Source organism: Sminthopsis crassicaudata, chromosome 4 (genome assembly GCF_048593235.1).
Source record: "Sminthopsis crassicaudata isolate SCR6 chromosome 4, ASM4859323v1, whole genome shotgun sequence".
Classification (NCBI taxonomy): Eukaryota; Metazoa; Chordata; class Mammalia; order Dasyuromorphia; family Dasyuridae; genus Sminthopsis; species Sminthopsis crassicaudata.
The window spans coordinates 376012459-376014284 of NC_133620.1; the positions used below are offsets into that span (position 1 = coordinate 376012459).

Consider the following 1826-nt stretch of genomic DNA (forward strand, 5'->3'; position numbering starts at 1 on the left):
AAAAAGTACATAAAGTTCTCAGTAAACCATAAAGCATTAGGTATGATTTAGCTGCAATGTGTGTATACATACACAAAATATGTATGTATGCACACACAGGCTATATGTATTCACATATATACACATATATATATGTATATGTGGATACATATTACATATGTGCATATATGTATGTGATACAGTACACAATTGTATATATGTACGTTATGTGTTTATTTTATGTTATTGTTTTTCTTTTGGACAGAGAAGTTTCTTGATGGCTTCTTTCATGTCCTTGTTCCTCAAGCTATAAATAATAGGGTTAAAAAAGGGGGCAAGGACAGCAAACATTACTGCAATGGTTGTGTCCCAGAATGGAGGGTAAGTGGCAGAAAAACGAAGATACATGAGTCCCACACTGCCAAAGAACAATAGGAAGACAGCCAGGTGGCTGGCACAAGTGGAAAAAGCCTTTTGGCGACCCTCTGTTGAGGGTATCTTTAGGATCACAATGATAATTCGAATATAGGAGAGGGCAATGATTAGAACAGTAAAGAGAATGGCAATAGCATGGATTATATCTTGTACCAGGAGCATAGAGGTATCTTTACAAGCCAAGTTCAGTACAGGGGCAAAGTCACAGAATATCTGATGGATCTGATTGGAGCCACAGAAGGGTAGAGTGGAAATCCATGCAATCTCAGGGAGTAAGATAAGGAAGCCAAAGACATAGGAAGCCATGTTCAACTGGACACAGAGCCTGGGGGTCATTATGGTTGGGTATCTAAGGGGATTACAGATGGCAATGTATCTGTCAATGGCCATTGTCATCAGCAAAATGCCCTCAGTGTTTCCAAGTGAATGGAAGAAATACATCTGTAGGAGGCAACCAGTGAAGGAGATAGTCTTCTGGTCACTGACCAGGTTTGAGAGCATCTTGGGGATGGTGGCTGTGGTATACCAAATCTCTGTGAAGGAGAAGATGCTGATGAAATTGTACATGGGGTTATGGAGCCAGGCATCCAGCCTGATAGCAATGAAAATCATGAGGTTCCCAATGACAATGAATAGGTAGATGAAGAGCAAAGGGATGAAAAACAGGTAGCCCCCTTCCTGAAACCGGGGGAACACAGAGAAGAAAAACTCTGTCACCATTGATTGGTTCTTATTCTCCATATTATGGGTAGAATCACCTACAAAGGAAAAAAAAGAACAAATACTGGCTCCCTACTTCAAAAGGCCAGGTCTCTTGATTTTGTTTAAAATATAAATCAACACTATTCTTCCTCCCTTGCCAACCTTCAATTTGCGCAGTGCTTTAAATTCAAATAATGGAGAGTTAGGAGATGCCTCAGAAATTATTTTATATACTTCCTTCTTTTGCTTTTAATAAAGTGTTTTGAATAGCTCCTTTTCTCCACTATTATTCTTTTCTGACAGCTCCTCGTAAAATGGAGGAGATCTGAGGTTCTTGGAGGCCAGATCTCTCTCCTCAGACTGATGTTCCCATCTCTAACATCCTTTATTTCCATAGACAAGAAGAGGATTACAGCAGCTTTTCTGAAAATATTTGCATTTGAAAAATTATTTGTACTGAGTTTTCCCTTAGTGTCCAAAGTTCAGGGGAAAATCAGAGAAAGAATATGTGAGGACACCAAGAAGAACTCTTAAAAAAAAAAAAAAAAAAGTGAAGAAGGAAGGACCTGCCTGTGAGTAGAGCTCAATTCCCTGGGCTTGTTATGTGATACTAGTGAAGTCACATTTTGGCACATTGGTTTCCTCATCTGCCAGAAAAGGCAGTGATTTATGTACTAGACAGGCCATAAGACAGGCTTAGAAGGATTCCA

The 1826-nt window shown here is 39.4% G+C and overlaps 1 protein-coding gene across 1 annotated transcript; it reads right to left on the minus strand.

The window, feature by feature from the left end:
* Positions 1-222: 222 nt before the first annotated feature.
* LOC141540854 (olfactory receptor 6K3-like) lies at positions 223-1161 on the minus strand. Its single transcript, XM_074264793.1, has one exon. The coding sequence runs from the start codon at positions 1153-1155 to the stop codon at positions 223-225; it is 933 nt and encodes a 310-aa protein (XP_074120894.1). The 5' UTR covers positions 1156-1161.
* Positions 1162-1826: the final 665 nt, after the last annotated feature.

Coding starts and splice junctions, on each gene's coding strand:
- LOC141540854 (XM_074264793.1), bottom strand. CDS start 1,155: ATGGAGAATAAGAACCAATCAATGGTGACAGAGTTTTTCTTCTCTGTG.